The following is a 20,568-nucleotide window of genomic DNA, read 5'->3' as shown; positions in this document are numbered from 1 at the left end:
TGAAGATGCCTGGAAGAAACAGGTGTTTCACAAAGTTATCTATATCCACGAGTAAAATGACAGTACCCTATAATCGACATAGCCTGAAAGGTCACTATTGTCAGCAAGGAAGAAGCCACTGCTCCAAAACGCACCATGTACTTTTTGGCAGAAATGTCCTCTGGTCTCATGAAACAAAATAGAGACTGTTTGGGCCATAATGACGCGTCATATATGTTGGAATAGAAAAAGGGGGGGTCTTGCGAAGCTCCGAAGAGAACACCATCCCAATGCGCTTGAAGCACAGGGGGAGGGTGGCAGCATCATGTCTGTGGGGGTGCTGCTTTGCTGCAAGGAAGGGACTGGTGCACCTTCAACCAAAATAAGGATGGCAGTCATGGGAGAAGAAAATTATGTGGATATATGAAGCAAACATCTCAAGACATCAGTCAGGAAGTTTAAATTTTGTCGCAAATGCCGGCTTCCAAATGGACAATGACCCCAAGCATTAACTTCCAAAGTTGCCTGCGCAAAAATTTCTAAAGCCATGACATAATTTTCTGGAATTTTCCAAGCTGTTTAAAGGCACAGTCAACTTATTGTATGTAAACTTCTGACCTACTGGAATTGTGATACAGTGAATTATAAGTGAAATAATCTGTCTGTAAACAATTGTTGGGAAAAATGACTTGTGTCATGCACAAAGTAGATGTCCTAACGACTTGCCAAAACTATAGTTTGTTAACAAGAAATTTGTGGAGTGGTTGAAAAACGAGTTCTAATGACTCCAACCTAAGTGTATGTAAACTTCCGACTTCAACTGTATATACTGAGATCATGTGACAGATCATGTGACACTTAAATTGCACACAGGTGGACTTTATTTAACAAATTATGTGACTTCTGAAGGTAATTGGTGGCACCAGATCTTATTTAGGGGATTCATAGCAAAGGGGTGAATACATATGCACGCACCACTTTTTTGTTTTTTATATTTTAGAATTCTTTGAAATAAGTTATTTTTTTCATTTCACTTCACCAATTTCGACTATTTTGTGTATGTCCATTGTATGAAATCCAAATAAAAATCTATTTAAATAACAAAATAGGAAAAACGCCAACGTGGATGAATACTTTTGCAAGGCACTGTATGTGTGATTATTGAACTGCTGCTCAAACAAGTGCTATTTGTTTTTTTGTCCTGGACAACCCTAACCCTAATCCCAGTTCTAGATGGTATTGCCTTGGCCTGTGTATATCAGCTTCTGATCAGTGGTTTTGTCCTGTCGTGTCCTAGACCTGTCCTCTGGTGAAGAACCTGGCCCTGATGACCCACATCACCACAGACATGGAGGACGGCCCCATCGTCAAGCTGGCCTTCAACCTGGGAATGGAGGACGTCAACCTGCTGTGTGGAGAGAAGCTCCTCTACCCTAGTGTCTTCCTGGTCTTCCTCAATGGTGACCACACACACACACAGTGTAACGGCTTTCTTCCTAGGGTGAAGGAGAGGACCAAAATGCAGCGCGRCTAGTGTTCAACATGATTTAATAAAGAAGAGACAATAACGTGAACACTATACAAAAATAACAAATGTGAAAACCGAGACAGTCCTATCTGGTGCAGAACACAAAGACAGAAGACAACCACCCACAATCCCCAACACAAAACAAGCCACCTATATATGATTCTCAATCAGGGACAACGATTGACAGCTGCCTCTGATTGAGAACCATATTAGGCTGAACACAGAAACAGACAAACTAGACACACAACATAGAATTCCCACCCAGCTCACGTCCTGACCAACACTAAACAAGCAAAACACATAAGAACTCTGGTCAGGACGTTACACACACACACACACACACACACACCAGACATCCAGAGGCATACACATAAGCACTTGATACACATAACCAGCAGTAGGCTCTCAAGCCAGGATTGTTGCTGGTGGCTTTCCCCTTGTGTTTGATTACTTACAAACTGCTTCTCTTCTTAAGCCTTCCTCTGCTTTTCAATACAATGCCACAAACATGAAGGGAAAGAACATGGAATGTCCAGTTTACAGAAAGCATATGTTGTGCTTCATACAGTGTGTCTGATAAGCTATTAATTTAGTGCTACTAATGTGCCACGAAAAAAGTCTGGACTGGGTTCATTAATTAGTGTATATTTTTCAAGCCACTGATAACTGTCAAATTATGTTGACTGTCTGCCACCAGGCTTAATTAATTAGTAACAGCGGGTGTCAAAGCGCCACAGAGCGAGCGCAAATCCTTCCACACACACGGAGCCATTTCACTGTGGCTCCTCCATTTCCTCAAGTTCAATATGCACAGAACCCCTGCTGGAGTCTGTGGCTCTGCAAATTGTGTGATAGATACAGTAGCCAGCTGGACGTTTTGTTCTATGCATTATTTCTGTGCACGTTGATCAAACAACCCCTAATAAAGTGACGACAGTAAGAATTGAGAGTAAGGAACTCTGCCTTATAGTCGGCCTCTCTGGGTGTGTCCATCCTGTCCACAGGTAACATCCTGGGGGTGATCCGGGACCACCAAAGGCTGGTGTACACCTTCAGACTGATGCRCAGGGCCGGCTTCATCAACGAGTTTGTGTCCATCTCCACCAACCTGACCGACTGCTGTGTCTACATCTCCTTATGACTCAGCCCGGGTTCTGCACCAAAACGGTTTGAACACATTTTTTTATACTAGTTCACTCCTTCATCTCTCGCTAGCACCCACCTTTTTTAAAATGGTGCTATTTTTCCTGGCAGACCGTACATCATTGTGAAGGTAGAGCAACCAATGGTCAAGAACAAGCACATCAAGGAGTTTACCCAGGAGTTGACCCAGGTGGGCTCCAGATCATCAGCTCATACAGCAAACGTTATTCAACACTAAGAAACTAGCGTCATCTACCGCCAATGAATTTAGCTCTGATATGAGCAATGAACTCAGCCAAGTGGACTTTTTTAGAGGGGTAACATGTTAACATTAGTGGTGGAAGTTGTGGATTTTTTAAATGTTTACATGTTGATGATCTTTTATTTCATTGCTGTCAGAACCTTTGAGGAGCCTGGTGGAATACCTGAATGTGAACGAGGAGAACGACTGTCAGATCGCCCTCTATGAGCACATGATTAATATGTGAGTAAGCCATGGCTCTCTACCATGGCTCTCTACCATGGCTCTCTACCATGGCTCTCTACCATGGCTCTCTACTATGGCTCTCCACCTTTTCTCTCTACCATGGCTCTCTACCATGGCTCTCTACCATGGCTCTCTACCATGGCTCTCTACCATGGCTCTCTACCATGGGCTCTCTACAATGGCTCTCTTTGGCCAATGGCTCTCTTACATGGCTCTCTACCATGGCTCTCACCTTTCTCCTCTACCATGGCTCTCCACCTTTCCTTCTCTACCATGGCTCTCTACCATGGCTTCTCTACCATGGCTCTCTAACATGGCTCGTCTACCATTGGCTCTTCTACCATGGCTCTCTACCATGGCTCTCTGGCCATGGGCTCTCTGGCCATGGCTCTCTGCTACCAAGGCTCTCTACCATGGCTCTCCACCTTTTCTCTCTACCATGGCTCTCTACCATGGCTCTCTACCATGGCTCTCTACCATGGCTCTCTACTGCTTGAAACGTTAGGCCTCTTTTGACTTGATGCGTAGTTTTTTTTTGTACCTAATATTCTCTGCTGATGGATATGATTCTTATCAGTCCTAATGCTCTTGTTTACAAGCATTTCGCTACACTCGCATTAACATCTACTAACTGTGTGTATGTGACCAATAAAACTTGATTTGATTTTGTACTACTAGGAGTCTGTGCTGGCCTGATCCCCTACCCCCATCACAACCAGTCCCTCAGGAATACATACCTGTGTGCTATGGGCAAGCAGGCCATGGGTGAGACACCGCTCCAGTCCTCTGCTACTGTCTGTAAAGGGTGACTGTTTTAAGCTGCACCTTTGAAGATCAGGCAACAGTACTCATCAAACATCCTCCACAGGAGCACTGTGTACCGCTGTGAACACACACACACACACATTTCTTGTCAGACTGCATTTTGTGTGTGTGTGTGTGTGTGTGTGTGATGGAGTGTTTGTGTGTGTGTCAGTGTGTGTACGCGCATGGACATCAAACATGGGGTGCTTGCGTAGGCCCTCCTTTGTGCCCTGTGTGTGTGGAGGCCCTTTCCCTGCCAGTCACCCAGAGTGTCATTAGCAATTCATTGTGTCTGCTGGTCGCTGTGCTCAGGGGGTCAGTGTGCTCAGCTGCTAGGGAGAGACCAGAGTGCACACCCAGGAGCTCCCTGGTAACCAAAAGTTCTCCAAAAGACACCACTAACATTCGCAAAGACCTAGTCAACCCCATCCCCCTCCCTGTCTCCATCCACCCCCTCCTCCTCCCTTCCCCCATCTTTACACAAAAACACTGCTAGTGGCACTATATTTGGCCCAATATCCTCTGCCGTGTCTGTTTTGTGTGGCCAGGCCTATACATGTGCAAATGTGGCTCTATGGGCGGGGGCCTATTATCACAGGGCTCTGTTTCTTGTAGCCTGATTGTGAAGTAATAGCATCTGACAAATGTCAAGGCCTCCAGGGAGGGCAGTCATTATGCCATAACTTGCCCTGCCCAGCTCCTCTCCCCTGTCTGTAGCACAGAGCTGGCCCTGTTGGCCCTGGCTCAACCCCAGCCCATGGAGAAGCAAGATTAAAACAACTCAGCCACCCTAGGATACGCTCTGAGACACTGCTTGGTTAAGTGGCTCAAGCATTGACATAGAGAAAAATGTGGTGTTTCTTGGTGAAAATGTGTTCTTATTTTTGCTTCGTCTTTGCTCTGAACTGAATGAGTTTTGAAAGATTTCTCAGACAATTAATTAATCAAATACTTTGGAAAGTTTTAAAGACTTGAATAAGTATGTCCATTTGGAAGACCCATTTGCGACCAAGCTTTAACTTCCTGACTGATGTCTTAAGATGTTGCTTCAATATATCCACGTCATTTTCCAACCTCATGATGCCATGTATTTTGTGAAGTGCACCAGTCCCTCCTGCAGCAAAGCACGCCCACAACATGATGCTGCCACCCCCGTGCTTCATGGTTGGGATGGTGTTCTTCGGCTTGCAAGCATCCCCCTTTTTCCTCCATACATAACGATGGTCATTATGGCCAAACAGTTCTATTTTTGTTTCATGAGACCAGAGGACATTTCTCCAAAAAGTGCGATCTTTGTCCCCATGTGCAGTTGCAAACCGTAGTCTGGCTTTTTTATGGCGGTTTTTGAGTAGTGGCTTCTTCCTTGCTGAGCGGCCTTTCAGGTTATGTCGATATAGGACTCGTTTTACTGTGGATATAGATACTTTTCTACCTGTTTCCTCCAGCATCTTCACAAGGTCCTTTGCTGTTGTTCTGGGATTGATTTGCACTTTTCGTACCAAAGTACGTTCACCTCTAGGAGACAGAATGCGTCTCCATTTTGAGTGGTATGACGGCTGCGTTGTCCCATGGTGTTTATACTTGCTTACTATTGTTTGTACAGATGAACGTGGTACCTTCAGGCGTTTGGAAATTGCTCCCAAGGATGAACCAGACTTGTGGAGGTCTACAATCTTTTCTGAGGTCTTTGCTGATTTCTTTTGATTTTCCCATGATGTCAAGCAAAGAGGCACTGAGTTTGAAGGTAGGCCTTGAAATACATCCACAGGTGATCCATCAAATGATGTCAATTAGCCTCAGAAGCTTCTAAAGCCATGACATAATTTTCTGGGATTTTTAAAGGCACAGTCAACTTATTGTATGTAAACTTCTGACCCACTGGAATTGTGATACAGTGAAATAATCTGTCTGTAAAGAATTGTTGGAAAGATGACTTGTCATGCACAAAGTAGATGTCCTAACCGACTTGCCAAAACTATAGTTTGTTTGCAAGAAATTTGTGGAGTGGTTGAATAAAGAGTTTTAATGACTCCAACCTAAGTGTATGTGAACTTCCGACTTCAACTGTATCTGCTGGGTTAACTCCTGAAACCCATGGTCAAGACTAAGACCATAGAGCTGATAGACTTTGAGAAGCTACCTGTAGGACAGAACGCCACAGTGGCTGTGATGAGATACAGTGCTAATGACATAGAGGATGCTCTGATCCTCAACAAGGCCTCTCTAGACAGAGGTGAATTACTGATCTACGTTAATGTATGTCTATGAGCTGAGCAGGCAAATTGTATTGTATTCTGCAGGGGTTAAAGTTTCAATTCTGTTTGTACACTTGTTTACATGGATATGCTTCTTAATAAAAACATTTGAAACGAGCCATTACACTTCGTTATTATCATGTAATTTCCTTATTATTATTCAGTTTATTACTTCTACATATTAATCAACAAATGAAGAAGTGGCAGGTTGGAGAGGATCTGTTACGTTTGTATTGACACAACATTAACAGAGTCAAAATAAAGATATGCCTACATTGGCTTTGTCTGTTGCCTTTTCTGCATATAATTGATCCTATTTCGACGCAAAAACCATTCAAACAAAGTTTCCCCCCTTTTCCCGAAATATATGCATAAAGTCACAAACCCTGCTGCGGTCATTTGACCGTTCTTCAAAGAGAGGACGCCATAATGAGAGAAATAATGTAGCCTAAACTACAGAAAATTGTCCTTTTATGAGATTAAATCGTGAAAGGAATGTTCGATTCTTATTAAAGAGATGGCGTCCAGATAGTCTACTTTCTCGATGGACATAATATAGGCCTACTGAGAGAATCAACAAACGCACACACGCACACCCACATAAAAGCACCTGCCAATCAAAGCCATTAGCGTAAGTCAGACACAAGCAAATATTTCTCCTTTCCTTAAAACGTATGAAAAAACCTTGACCTTTGCGAAAGTAGGCGAAAGTAGGCTAAGATAGTGAATTGACAAGGAAAGTATGAAGGGGACAGCTAAGCTATAGGATGTGATGTGGGGTGGGCATTCTATGTTTTGTGTTACTCTATTTAAATACAGAGTTCACTCTTCTGGTTCACTTTTTAGTGGCAGTCTAATACCACCAGACTGATACTTATTTGCAATACTGAACTCTGTCCCTCTTCTTCCATTCATTCCTCCCCAGGGTTCGGGAAGGTGCCTGGTCTACAAGAAAGCCAAGTGCACATTGAGGCTCTACACCAATCAGACCTTTGACAAGGTGATGGGTCCCATGCTGGAAGCGGCCACACACAAGCCCATCTGGAGGCACAGTATCCTGGACACTGACAGCATCTGCTGCCCAGGTGAGTAACCCACAAACTATTACTAGAACCTCACTGTAACCCATTGTATTGTTACAACCTGTTGGTTACATCCATCTCCCTATAGAAACACGTTGAAGGATGTATTTGTGTTTTATGCAACCTAAAATGTGTATAATATATCTGAGATTTGACATTCATACATAAAGAACTAGCAAATATGGAAATAATGTGAGAGATACGTAAGTAATTGTGTGTGTCCCAGGTGAGAAGGTGGAGAACAAACAGGTGCTGGTGAACACGTCCATGCCCACCGTCACCCAGACACCACTGGAGGGCAGTGCCCAGCCAGGACAGCCCCAGTACAGACACATGCCCATCAGGTGGGTCAGCCAGCCTCCTCCCCTCACCACTCATACACCCCTGCCTGCCCCCACACAGAACTATTATTATAAACTGGGTGGTTCGAGCCCTGAATGCTGATTGGCTGACAGCCGTGGTATATTGGAAATATACCACACCTCCACTGGCCATATTGCTTAAATATAACGTTCGTTCCTCATCTACTATCTCTTCTGACCTTTGAGCAAAATACTTAGTGTCCACTATATGACGTCAAACAACCAAGTCCTTTCAGGTCTCTTTCAGCGATTCAGCCTTGTCAGATCAGGTCAGCTGATGCCTGTGCTTCCCTCTCTTCCCTACAGGGGCTCCACAGACTCCTACATCGAGAAGGTGATTATCTCCTCCAACGCAGACGATGCTTTCCTCATCAAGATCCTGCTGAGACAGACCAAGAGACCAGAGATAGGAGAGTTCAGCAGTCGGCACTGACAGAAAGGTACTACTGACCCTCCCTTATCTGCCCTCTCAGGGCCATATGACGCTTATGATCGGGAAAGCAACTGATCTGTCGCAGGCCTGAAGTGTCTGTAGTCTGCATGAACTGCAGAGTCTCAGTGCGCCATGTCAACATTTAGTGACGGGAGAATATACAGATGTAATCTAACACAGTGTTGACCAATTGAAATGGTAGATTCCTTTGCAAGACTTTGTGTGTGTGTGAGAGCGTGTGCGCGCATTAGTGTGTGTGCACGTGTGTATTTGTGTGTGTTGAGTCAGGCCCCAGTGTTGCCAGTAGTTCCAGTGAGGGCCTCTCTCCTCGTCTTTCGAGGGGCTCTGCTTTTCAATTAATTGGCTCTTTGTCCTGCGCCAGACTATGCAAATGTATTACACCCCAGCAGTACACTGCCGCTCCTGGGAAAAGTGTTTACAACCGCCATTGTTTTGCTGCTGCACCTCCCTCTAGAAAAGAGGGCCTGTATGATGTTTTAATCGGAAAGCTAACTGGCGCCATGCATAATTTACTCACTTCATTAAACGGGGTCGCTGCTGGGGCTGGCCGGTCAGTATAGTCATGGGACAATGTCCTCTGTCTCTTACAGGAGTGAGGGGTCACCAAGGGGTTAGGCATAGCAGGAGAGGGGGAATGCTAGAACTGGGGAAAGGCCCGGGATGGAGCTACAAGTGAACAACCTGAGAGTAGTGATGTACTGTGGCAATGCTGGAGTGTGTTCTTGTGTTGTTTCATGTTGGTGCACTAAAGAGTTATCTGGATTTTCCCCCCGCTGCCATCCTCACAAGGATTTTGTACGGAGTGACGGACTGTTAGTACTGTTGTATATACTGTAGGGGTGGTATAAGTGTTGCAAATTACTTCGTTTTTTGTGAAGCAGGCTATATATTTGTTATATAAGATACAGAGAATCGACTTTCAAAAAGCAATTCTGTATTAGTAAAAAAAAAAATGTGTTTAGCTGAGTTTTGGCAAATGTATTCAATTCTACGTTTAGCTGGTCATGACTAGTCTCATACGTTATTGGAATCAGAGCAGAATAGGTTTGGGCAGCAGCCTAGTGGTTAGAGCGTTGGGCCAGTATTTCGGTTACTGGCCCAAATCCCCGAGCTGACCAAGGTAAAAATCTGTCGTTCTGCCACTGGACCAAGGCAGTTAACCCACTGTTCCCCGGTAGGCCGTCATTGTAAATAAGAATTTGTTCTTAACTGACTTTTGCCTAGTTAAATAAAAAATTAAGTAAATGATTAGCGCCATACACACACGCACGCACGGCACGCACGCACGGCACGCACGCACGCACGCACACACAACACCACACACCACACACACACACAGACACACACCACACACACACCCACACACACACACACACACAACAACCACACACCACACACACACACAACACAACACACACACACACACAACACACACACACACAGCTTACAGGCAGGGGTGGCGGCGGGGGTTGGTGTGTGTGGTTGTGAGTGCTGGGGGCCATTGTCCTTGCCGCCCAGTGTGGAGCTGTATAAGGCGTGAATGGAGGGCTCTGGACCCTCGCTGTTGTCTTGGCTTTCTCTGCCGATTTCATGCCTCTTTTATCATTCACTTTCACACAAAACAAACAACACAGAGGACGTCTGCTATGGGAACTAGTCTCTCTCTCTCTCTCTCTTCTCTCCTCTCTCTCTCTCTCTCTCTCTCGCCTGCTCCCTTCTCTCTCTCCATTTTTCCCTCTCTCATTTTATGCCTTTTCTCTCCTTTGCCCTATGGTCTATTTTTTCCTGTTGCTCTGCCCTTTCCCTCCCCACACTTCCCTCCACTCCTTTTTTCCCTCCAATATCCTCTCCTCTTTCTCCCCCCCTGTATAGCCTATTAGACGTTTGGCCCTTTCTTGGTTTTCGCTCTTCCTGTCCTCTCCTTCCTGCTGTTGGATGGGGCTCACTCTCAATCAGGCATGGCTCCTTAGTCCTTAGAAAAGCACTGTTTCTTGTTCCCAATCAAAACATTTTACATTTACATTTTAGTCAATTAAGCAGACGCTCTTATCCTGAGACAGCTAAAGAGGTACAACCACATATCTCAGTCATAGTAAGTTAATTATTCCTCAATAAAAGTAGCTATCAGCAAAAGTCATGCTAGTGGGGGGAATAGTCAATGGCAGTGTTGAGTCACGAAAGGCATGCTTTTTGTTTGGGGGGGGGGGGGGGGGGATTATTTAAGATACTGTTTGAAGAGGTAAGGTTTCTGATGTGGGAAGCTGGTTCCACCATTGGAGTGCCAGGACAGAGAAGAGCTTTGACTGGGCTGAGCAGGAGCTGCCCTCTTGCAGGGGTCTATGGCACTAATGGACCACTAAGTGTGGCTAACACTAACAGATCTGCCTGAACTTTGCTCATGACTATCTGTAGAACAGTGACGCCAGCAGAGGTAACAACCATAGAAATAGAATGTAGACCTATGGAATACACATTTTTATTCTATGACGAAACCCCGTCATAAACAAGTGAATGACTGATACCACATTCAGAAATACTACTACCCATCATCTTACTGGTATATGTCATTGCAGGGAAATGGGTTAAAGGGTAAATCCATTTGAATTCAAACGGCATTTACCCGTTTTGCATACCCCACAATACCATGAGACATCCATGTCTTCATCACTGGAAAAGATAAACGAGTTCGATACCATTAAAAAGCTTACAAAAAGGGTTGTCAAACTATTTTATAATTTCTTGGTAATTTTTTTTTAAATAAAAGTTGACGTTTTTTTACCTTAACATCAATGATCTAAAAACGGGTCTGTTGTACATTAGCTTAGACATGACATAATCTGAGTTTTTTGTGTTGCGCTCGCCATCGGTTGAGACACACCATGCTCCACAGGGTGGGTGTCATTTCAATCTTAGAAATACAATTCACAGAATGGATCTATCCCTTCAGACCACTGTAATGTAGCAGGTACACCATTGAAATTCAAATTGAATTGAGAAATGTTTTCTTCTAATTACTACCAACAAGATGGCTGCTGGTCCACCCACCATTGAATGTCAACTTAAATGGTCATGTCTATTCTGTTATCTATATTTCTATGATTTCAATAGGCTTCCTGTGGAGGATTGACATTATTATTTAGAACAGATATTCCCATTCAAGTCAACATTCTCTGATGTCTGGACCTCCAACCATCTTTGTGGTACCATTTGAAAGTTGACATTTCAATTTGATTCCCATTTTGGACCATTTGATTTAGTACATTTATCAGCCAAAACATCCACCTTGTATTCAAGAGCATGTTGTGCCTCAGCCGATGGCGAGCACAACACAAAAACCCCAGATAGTGATGATATGGTGGGGTATGCAAAATAGGTCAACTTTGAGCACCTTTATCTCTTGAATTATTTGTCATTCAGGTCCAAAAAGTTACTTTTTGAGCGCTTCCAATATGGACAAATATGAATGAAAGGTTTTGTTCAAATCAAAGGGGTGGTGTCAAAAAGTGATTGAATTCAAATGAATTTACCTTGAAGGCATTTCTCTTATGTCCAATTGGAACTTTATTTTATTATCCTCACATATAGTATACACAAAACTACAGGAACATTTGTTTGGGTGATGTTAGGCACAGCGTATTTAGGGTGTATCGTTTAGCGTTCCCCATCTAGTGACCAACAGGTCCTACAGTTACAGTGTATTGTTAGACAGAATTTTCCCACATGCAGTGATTTGATTTCCCCTCTCGAGTTGAGTTGATCCCCCTCCACTTCCTCTCTGGGCTGGACTGACTGAAAGTCATGTGTGTGTAATCCTGGTCTCACTGTCAGGCTAAGCACCTCTCTCCACTTCCTGCTCTCTTTCTTTTCACTTCTCTCCCTCTCTTTTTTGGTTTGCAAATGGGCCTACAATCTGTTTGCTCTAGCCAGGGATGGAAGAGTGCCTCAGCCCCTGGGCAAACATTTGCCCTCACACTTAAGGCCTCCAGTCCCAGGCAGCTACCGGAGGCCCGGGGCCCTTGCCTCTCACATCATGTGAATCTAAAGAGGGCCCCACCAGACAACAGCAGCATGGCAGTGTATGCTGCACTGGGGGTAATTTAGTGTGGAACATGCAAGTGTCACGTTTTCCTTCAGTTAGTGTTGTTTTTTAGCATGCTCCACCAGAAGCAGCAAACTGAGGCAGAAATCAAAAGCTCAAGCCACTATCAATTGATAACGCTTCAGAGACGTGCATAGAAACTCTTGAAATAAACTTGAAATGTATAAAGACTTCACTCACTCGCAGCTGTAGCATGGCTCATTGATTACATTGGGTCCTTTTCATCCCCATGTCCAGTATATAATTTGTACCTGCACTTGGACCACTTTAACTCAATCTCCCTCTCTGTGGTGTGTGACAGGTGTGTGTGGCCTGATCGTTCCTCAGGAGGACATGCCTTTCTGTGTTATCATCACGAACCCTCACGACTACCATGCCAGAATGACGATACAGTACCTCCACACAATTCAACATGACCTATTCTTTGCTTTGGGGGGTACAAAGTCCCACTCAAGGGAACTGGTAGCTAGCAGATTTTAACAGGCTAATGTGGACGAAGATAGTGACGGCAAGTTAAGGTTGGTCGAAAATTCTCTGTGCTACTCCAAACTGTACCTATCCTGTAACGGCTAATGGAGCATCACATCCGCCCGTCATAATCTGCTAGCTAGGGAACTGGATGTGGAAGATGAGACTCATCAAAGTATCCCAAGTTTCACGTGGCTTCTTCTAACTCATGGGGAAAATTAATGAACTTTTGTTTTGATACAGTTTGAAACCTAGCCCCCCCGAACTACTTATGGAGAAAATGAATCAACTTTAGTTTTGTTTGATACCTRCCCTCCAAATCCTTCGACAATTATCCCTCACTTTCTCCATTTTGCTCTCTCTGATATCCAACAGAAGCAGAAGCCCAACAAGACTGCTGTGTTGACCCTCACTCTTCACAGGTTTGAATTAGCTCTTCTGAGACAAAGCGCTCATTATCCCCCCTACTCCATTGGCTGGGTTATCATGGGCTTCCAGAACACACGTCCATTGACAACACTAAGCAGTCAATGTTATTGTTCAYGAACAGATATCGGTTGCTGTGGAAACCGCTGTTAAGGAAGTCGCTAGCTTCGTAGCTACTGGTATTCCGACTTTTTTCTTTCTTTCTGAGTTTAGAATAGAATAGAAAACTAGATTTTACAATGGACCTAAAACGCTGAATGACACACGATGAAACCTATGTCATATGTTGCAATGGTATTTATTTGATATAAAGGTGTGGACTGTTCAGCAGCATTACACATGTCCCAGCCTTTGATCTATCAGTGTACTTACGGTCTCTGTTACACATACGTTGTTTTAGATACAGTTCAATTTGATCCGTCTTTTTGAGAGAGTGGTTCCTTATTATTGGCTAGTGTTGTCGGAGGTTGTCATGGACAGGACACAGCAATGTTTGGCAAGAGAGGATGATCATGTGTGCTAAAGTCAGAGGTTAGAGGTCAGAGCTCTTCCTTCCTGTGACCTTAGTGATGGCTACTGCTTTTCAGTGGAATGGTCTGGAGTAGGGGGTGCACCGTACATTACGCTCAACAGCAACACTCATGCTGAATTTATTTTTCTCTCTGGCACTTAATTGATCAATCACTGTTATTGATTATCTAGAGAATGCACGCTGGTTAGCCTGTTATAAATTTGTCTCATTAATACAAGGGCATAAACCACTGAACCAGTAGGCCTGTTGACTGTTTACCGAGTTGTGTTGTAGAGCAGTTAACATTACCACCACACTGATTGTTATTGCTGCTGTACTTTCATCTCATCTTAAACATCAAGGTTTAGTTCATTATCATCCCATTTTGTACACTGCATGTACTGTACCAGTCAAAAGTTTGGACACACCTACTCATTCCAGGGTTTTTCTTTATTTTTACTATTTTCTACATTGTAGAATAATAGTGAAGACATCGAAACTATGAAATAACACATAACCAAAAAAGTGTTAAACAAATAAAAAAAWATATTTTATATTTGAGATTCTTGCCTAGTTAAATAAAGGTTAAATAWTTTTTTTWAAAGTAAAACAAATTCAAAGTAGCCACCCTTTGCCTTGATCTTCCTGTCCGGGTTGGCGCCCCCCCTTGGGTTGTGCCGTGGCGGAGATCTTTGTGGGCTATACTCAGCCTTGGATGGTAAGTTGGTGGTTGAAGATACCCCCCTAGTGGTGTGGGGGCTGTGCTTTGGCAAAGTGAGTGGGGTTATATTCTGCCTGTTTGGCCCTGGCCGGGGGTATCGTCGGGCGGGTCCATAGTGTCACCCGACCCCTCCTGTCTCAGCCTCAAGTATTTATGCTGCAGTACTTTATGTGTCGGGGGGCTAGGGTCAGTCTGTTATATCTGGAGTATTTCTCCTGTCTTATCTGGTGTCCTGTGTGAATTTAAGTATGCTCTCTAATTCTCTCTCTCTTTTTCTCTCTTTCTTTCTCTCTCTCTCGGAGGACCTGAGCCCTAGCACCATGCCTCAGGACTACCTGGCCTGATGACTCCTTGCTGTCCCCAGTCCATCTGGSSRCRSYRMKGCTCCAGTTTCATCTGTTCTGCCTGCGGCTATGGAACCCTGACCTGTTCACCGGACGTGCTACCTGTCCCAGACCTGCTGTTTTCAACTCTTTAGAGACAGCAGGAGCGGTAGAGATAGTCTGAATGATCGGCTATGAAAAGCCAACTGACATTTACTCCTGAGGTGCTGACCTGTTGCAACCTCAACAACCACTGTGATTATTCTTATTTGACCCTGCTGGTCATCTATGAACATTTGAACATCTTGGCCATGTTCTGTTATAATCTCCACCCGGCACAGCCAGAAGAGGACGGGCCACCCCTCATAGCCTGGTTCCTCTTTAGGTTTCTTCCTAGGTTCTGGCCTTTCTAGGGGGTTTTTCCTAGCCACCGTGCTTCTACACCTGCATTGCTTGCTGTTTGGGGTTTTAGGCTGGGTTTCTGTACAGCACTTTGTGACATCAGCTGACGTAAAAAGGGCTTTATAAATACATTTGATTGATTGATTAATGACAGCTTTGCACACTCTTGGCATTCTCTCAACCAGCTTCATGAGGTAGTCACCTGGAATGCATTTCAATTAACAGGTGTGCCTTGTTAAAAGTTAATTTGTGGAATTTCTTTCTTTCTTATTGCGTTTGAACCAATCAGTTGTGTTGTGACAAGATAGGGGTGGTATACAGAGGATAGCCCTATTTGGTAAAAGACCAAGTCCATATTATGGAATTAACAGCTCAAATAAGCAAAGAGAAACGACAATCCATCATTACTTTAAGACATGAAGGTCAGTCAATGCGGAACATTTCTTGAAGTGCAGTTGCAAAAACCATCAAATGCCATGATAAAACTGGCTCTCATAAGGACCGCCACAGGAAAGGAAGACCCAGAGTTACCTCTGCTGCAGAGGATAAGTTCATTAGAGTTACCAGCCTCAGAAATTGCAGCCAAATAAATGTTTCACGGAGTTCAAGTAACAGACACATCTCAACATCAACTGTTCAGAGGAGACTGCGTGAATCAGGCCTTCATGGTCGAAATTGAAAGAAGAAGCCACTACTAAAGGACACCAATAAGAAGAAGAGATTTGCTTGGGCCAAGTAACACAAGCAATGGACATCAGACCGGCGGAAATCTGTCTTTTGGTCTGATGAGTCCAAATTTGAGAATTTTGGTTCCAACCGCCGTGTTTTTGTGAGACGCAGAGTAGGTGAACTGATGATCTCTGCATGTGTGGTTTCCACTATGAAGCATGGAGGAGGAGGTGTGATGGTGTGGAGGTGTTTTGATGGTGACACTGTCAGTGATTTATTTAGAATTCAAGGCACACTTAACCAGCATGGCTACCACAGCATTCTGCAGCGATATGCCATCCCATCTGGTTTGCGCATAGTGGGACTATCATTTGTTTTTCATCAGGACAATGACCCAACACACCTCCAGGCTGTGTAAAGGCTATTTGACTAAGAAGGAGAGTGATGGAGTGCTGCATCAGATGACCTGGCCTCCACAATCACCCAACCTCAACCCAATTGAGATGGTTTGGGATGAGTTGGACCGCAGAGTGAAGGAAAAGCAGGCAACAAGTGCTCAGCATATGTGGGAACTCCTTCAAGACAGTTGGAAAAGCATTCCAGGTGAAGCTGGTTGAGATAATTCCAAGAGTGTGCAAAGCTGTCATCAAGGCAAAGGGTGGCTACATTAAAGAAAAACCTTTGAATAAGTAGGTGTGTCAACTTTTGACTGGTATTGTATGTGTTGTTTTGAAATGGATTGTGATGAGTTGAAGGATGGCGCAACCTGTCTCCCGGGAGTTCATTAGGGCACACTGTTGCAAAACGTTTTGCAAACAACAATTTATTGTTGGACAAGTTCAGGTTCTCCCTCCCTATTTCAGTCGGTTTTTTCTCCAGTTTGGTGCCTATTGAATAGCATGTCTCCTCCACCAGGTGGGGAAGCTGATCGAGCTGCTGGCTGGGAAAGCAGGGGTGCTGGACAGAAGGTTCCACTACAGCACCGCCTTCGGTGGCAGCAAGGTGAAGGCTGTGTGTGAGGACCTGATCTGCTACGGGTACAACTACCAGGGCAAGGACTACATCACCTCGAGCATCACTGTGTAAACACATTTTGAATTAAAGACATGGAATGGAGGAGTGTTGTATGTCAGCCTGGTTAAACCAGACTGTTTGATAAGTAAAACATTGGTGAGCGCATTGTTCAGTCTGATTTAACCTGATAGTTGTATTTAAGAATGTATACGTCACGTATGAGCATTACACTATGGCTACGGACATGACTTCTGTGGCCACTAATTTAACAGTATTATACAGTATTATAGCCATTCTCTAGCTCAGTGTTTCTCAATTCTGGTCCTGGGGACCCAAAGGGATGTACATTTTAGTTTTTGCCCCAGAACTAACACAGTTGATTCAAGTAATCAACTCAACATCAGGCCTTTAATTTCAAATCAGGTGAGTTCTAGGGCAAAAACTAAAATATACACCCCTTTGTGTCCCCAGGACTAGGATGGAGAAACACTGATCTACCTGTAAGCCCTAGAATTTGATGGTCTTGTGTTCTCTCCTTCAGAGAGCCAATTGAGGCCTATATTTGGACCAGTGTACTTTGAGAAGCTGAAGCATATGCATGCCAGAGCCCGAGGCCCCAGAGCTGTGATCACCAGGTCAGATAAACCCAGGAACGTTATGTGCAGAACCATATACAGAGTTTGGTCAACTTTTACACAGAATGCCATGTTAGCACCTTTTCTCAAGCTGTTGGTGATGTAACAATACCAGAGCTCCTTAAAGGTCTACATGGCTGTGGTTGTATGATACCTCCCCTATCCAATATTACAGTATTGTACTCCATTGTGTCATATTGACACTTCAATTTAATATTTGTCCGGCTAAGTACAGAAAGTCATCCTCAAGCCATACCTGACCTGAGCCCCCCCCCCCCTGATTGGCTACGGGGCCAGCATGCTGCCGCTGGAGTGCCTCATGATCTCCAGTGATGCCTTCGAGGTGGATGTGTGTGGCCAGTGTGGCCTGTTGGGATATTCTGGGTGCTGAGTGTCMTTTTTGGTCCACCTGTAATACCGGAGAATAGTAGTTAGAATCGAACTTGATACCAAAAGTTCAGTTTCCTTGTATTGCAGCTGTAGATTTTTACTTTGCTTACAACCAATAAAGTATGTGACGTGTGTGTGTCTGCTCTGAATGTGATTAGCATAACCAGTTGACTTAAATGGACACTTTGGGATTTTGTCAACATTTTTATGTATCTGTGTCTAGTATGAAGGAAGTTAGAGGTAGTTTTGTGAGCCAATGCTAACTAGCATTAGCGCAATGACTGGAAGTCTATGGGTATCTGCTAGCGTTCTAGTAGATACCCATAGACTTCCAGTCATTGCGCTAACGCTAGTTAGCATTGGCTCACAAAACTACCTTCATCCTGGACACAGAGACATAAAAATGGTATCCATGAGTTCATCTGACTCTGAGGAAGTAGATAAAGGGCCTCATCCTGATGTTTCCCTTTAATCAGATGTAAAGGTTGTTTATGCAAAGACCAGTAGACTGAACTAAGCACCTTTTCTATCCTCTGTTAAACAGTATTATAGAGGCCCCCCACTCCCCTGTCTCTCTCCCTCTCTCTATTCCAGGTGCCACTACTATAAGTCCTCTTGTCACATGTCCTCGTTGCGGATCCCTACGCCTGCAAACAGCCCAGGAGCTGCAGTCCATGAACATTGTCCCCCGCCTTAAACTAACATGCTACGAGTAACCTCATGCCCAGGCTAATCGCTACCAAATATAGGGTTCGACTGAGAGGGAAAGCCCGCTGGTGGACAAGAGTATGAAAAGGGTGAGATGGAGATGAACTGACAGAGGGTGGAGCTAGAAATGTGAGAAGGACAACAAGCAACGTTGAATACTCAAATTGACAACTGTCAATATAATGTTTCAGGAAATACTATAGCACTGTTACAATAATGGAATGGCTATAGTATATCAGAAAATGATACAGGGCTCCCAATTTTCAGACAGGTTTCTAATCGCGCCTTCCTCTGCGAGAGAGTGGAATCATGAATGATTGATTCATGTATGATCGTTATGTTCGCCTGCTCCTCGGATTTGCCTTGTTAGCAGCGCATTCATTCACCACTCTGTCCTAGAGGAAACTAGAAGGATGAAGCGTTGAACGGAGCCTGACCACAGCAGGAGCAGATGACTGAAATTAAGCTAGCTATAATCAAAAGATGGGCTTATAAGTTCTCATAACAAAATACATGTTCTTTATAGAGAGTAGTGAGACAGACAGTGGTGAGTCAGGCTGCAATGAAGGAGGCAAAAGAGATACACAGAGAGAGGAAACATTGAAGCAAGCAGGGAGAGAGGTTAGTAGTACAGTGGTTCCCAAACTTGGGGTCCGGAACCCATGTGGGGTCCCCTAAAATTGTAATAGGGTCCCCTGAGAGAGTCTAATCTTTTCAAACATATTAATAATGTGTTGGGACAGTCTGTGGGACCTAAAATTTTGTGAAATGTAAAGACAATTTAAGTATAAAGACAATTTAATATTATGTAAACTGAACAAAACTATAAATGCAACATGCAACAATTTCAAAGTTTTTACTTAGTTACAGTTCATATAAGGAAATCAGTCAACATCGGTCCTGACTTACCAGTCATGTATGTAGTAAATAAGTAGTGAAACATGTATTATTGAATAGTCAGTTAGTTGGTTTTTTTCACGAGGTTGTGACTTTATACTGCCATCTGTTGGCGACTAGAAACAATTGCATAATAGGAACTATTACAAATAGATGGTCTTTGAAAATAAATATTAGTGCTGGAAAAGGTACTTGAAAGTCCTTGAATTTGACTTGCCACTCTCTGTACGAACCCTGATGATAGATGAGTTAAATGCCAAAGCATACAAAAAGCAGTTGTTTGCTAAAATAGCCAAATGTAGACTACTGCAAGTGGGATACTGGTATACCATTTTTGTTTGGATTTTGTTTAAAAAATGTATTATTTTTATATTTCTAAAACATTTCAAGAGTTTTGAATGTATGTTTAGCTACATTTGTGCTTTTCACCCTTTTTTGTGTAGATAAAAAATAACACATATTATTTAATGTTTATTTTTTTTCATTTTACATTTTGTTGTGGACCTGAGAACGACTTGTCAAATAGTTGATCATGGTTGAAAAATACATCAACAAAACTAATCTGAATGTATATTGGAAATTACATTTGAAGTGTTTTTGTAATTGCAGGAAGATTTGGACACTAAAATATGGCCATGATTCGTCAATAAAAGCTACATTAGAAATGAGAATTGGATAATGTCATTTAGCAGTCTTTTGTTACTGATGTTAACAGAACAGTGAAGACAAAACCATTTACATTTCAGAGACACACGATGACCCAACATGTGTGGGTAGATAAGTTGGACACTTCACACTGAATACCAGACACTGCTGAAGACGTGTTCAGTGTATGAATGCTAAAGAAAGGTATTATCCTTCTCTGATTGTGTTACCGCAACACAGTAATACATTGACAGCATTGACAGCAGGCTATTTTGTGTCATCCTCTTTCCCCTTTCACTCCAAAGCTTTAACACCACCAATACACAGCTCAAAGCATGCCCCCACCCACAAAGCTGAATTGGAGCTCTTTGATTGGACAAAAGCAGCGAACATCAGTAGGACGACGTGGAGGGTAGAGTGGGCTCTTTTGGGGCGGCTGCACCTGTCCTAGCTAATGAGGCTCTAATGAGCCAGTGACGGGCAGGATGGGAAAAGGATGTCTGCGGAGGGAGAGATAAGACCCCGCATCCTCGTTCCTTTTTTAAACTCAAATTAATTAGATCCTC

The 20,568-nt window shown here is 43.6% G+C and overlaps 1 protein-coding gene across 1 annotated transcript in view; it reads left to right on the top strand.

Moving 5' to 3' along the window:
• The window catches only part of polr3b (polymerase (RNA) III (DNA directed) polypeptide B), a 36,673-nt gene extending 16,688 nt beyond the window's left edge, over positions 1-19,985 (top strand). Inside the window, 17 exon segments of the mRNA XM_070435024.1 lie at positions 1,277-1,439; positions 2,512-2,674; positions 2,762-2,830; positions 3,060-3,158; positions 3,799-3,902; positions 4,727-4,753; positions 5,983-6,191; positions 7,122-7,281; positions 7,505-7,622; positions 7,941-8,080; positions 12,495-12,579; positions 16,628-16,795; positions 17,269-17,286; positions 17,288-17,410; positions 17,639-17,748; positions 18,346-18,406; positions 18,408-19,985. Coding sequence (XP_070291125.1) covers positions 1,277-1,439; positions 2,512-2,674; positions 2,762-2,830; positions 3,060-3,158; positions 3,799-3,902; positions 4,727-4,753; positions 5,983-6,191; positions 7,122-7,281; positions 7,505-7,622; positions 7,941-8,080; positions 12,495-12,579; positions 16,628-16,795; positions 17,269-17,286; positions 17,288-17,410; positions 17,639-17,748; positions 18,346-18,406; positions 18,408-18,468 — 1,878 coding nt within the window. The 3' untranslated portion in view covers positions 18,469-19,985.
• The last annotated feature ends 583 nt before the right edge of the window (positions 19,986-20,568 follow it).

The sequence above is a fragment of the Salvelinus sp. IW2-2015 genome, linkage group LG26 (genome assembly GCF_002910315.2).
Source record: "Salvelinus sp. IW2-2015 linkage group LG26, ASM291031v2, whole genome shotgun sequence".
Lineage (NCBI taxonomy): Eukaryota > Metazoa > Chordata > Actinopteri > Salmoniformes > Salmonidae > Salvelinus > Salvelinus sp. IW2-2015.
The sequence above is the reverse complement of the archived record's forward strand: the minus strand, read 5'-3'. Positions and strand labels throughout refer to the sequence as shown.